General features: G+C 18.0%; 1 protein-coding gene across 1 annotated transcript; it reads right to left on the bottom strand.

Moving 5' to 3' along the window:
• Positions 1 to 486: 486 nt before the first annotated feature.
• CTAM01_13478 (uncharacterized protein) lies at positions 487 to 645 on the bottom strand (the record flags this gene model as incomplete). The annotated part of the gene is made up of 1 exon (XM_060529481.1): positions 487 to 645. A coding segment is annotated over one exon (159 nt), but the record flags the coding sequence as incomplete, so codon positions are not given.
• Positions 646 to 1,030: the final 385 nt, after the last annotated feature.

Genomic DNA, 1,030 nt, shown 5'->3' on the forward strand with positions numbered 1-1,030 from the left:
TTAGTATATATCGATCTAGCTTTTTTATAAAACTACTTATATTATTTTTATTTATAAATCTTAAAAGAATTACCTTATTTAAAATAATATAGCCTCGTTAATTATATATAAAACCGGTCGACTATTTAAATAAAAAATATTAATAACGATTTCCTAATTAAAATTAAGCTTATTACGCAATTTAAATTTAAATTTATATAGGCTCTATGTATTTATTTAATATTAATAATATATTTTCGTTAACTATTTTAGTGCCCCTATTTTAATATCCTTATTACTTAATTACTTTAAGAAGTTATATAGCTTCGTAATTAATAAGTACTTAAATCTCTAGTATAATTATTTAAGCTTATTTTCCGTTAAGTAATTAATTAACTTTATATCATTAATAAGCCTTATAAACGCGTACCCTTATTATTATTTAACTATTTCGAAATACCTATTATTAAAGATTTTATTTTTTATATTATTAAATATAATACTTAGTTAATTTAAATTTTTTAAATATAAGAAAAATAAAGTATTAACGAGTAGAATATAAAAAGTTATTGTTTTAAAATATATTTTTATTTTTACTATACTTATAATAATAATTTCCTTACCTAGGCTGAAGCTAATTTTTATAATACCCGCTATTAATATATTAAGTATTACTAATATAATTTTTTATAATACTTAGAATTACCCCTTTCTTTTTATTAATTATTATAATACTTTAATATCTAAAATAATTTTATAAAAATTATTTAGGCCGTACTTTTTACTTATATAAAATACTTATACGAGCTTAGTATTTAAGTAATCTAAGTAATATAAAAAGGACCCCTCTAGCTACCCCTAAAATTACTTAGTACTATTTTTCTTTTTTAATATTAATAAAAATAGTATTTTCTCCTTAAATATTAAAAAAATAGAATTCTATATTATTAAATTCGTCCTTTTATTTACCTCTATATCCGTTATTTAAAGGACCTTTTTTATTATTTATAAATAAAAGCCTACTTATTAAGAGCTTTTATTACTTTTTATT

This window comes from Colletotrichum tamarilloi (assembly GCF_030869305.1).
Source record: "Colletotrichum tamarilloi strain Tom-12 chromosome Unknown Scaffold_96.1, whole genome shotgun sequence".
Classification (NCBI taxonomy): Eukaryota; Fungi; Ascomycota; class Sordariomycetes; order Glomerellales; family Glomerellaceae; genus Colletotrichum; species Colletotrichum tamarilloi.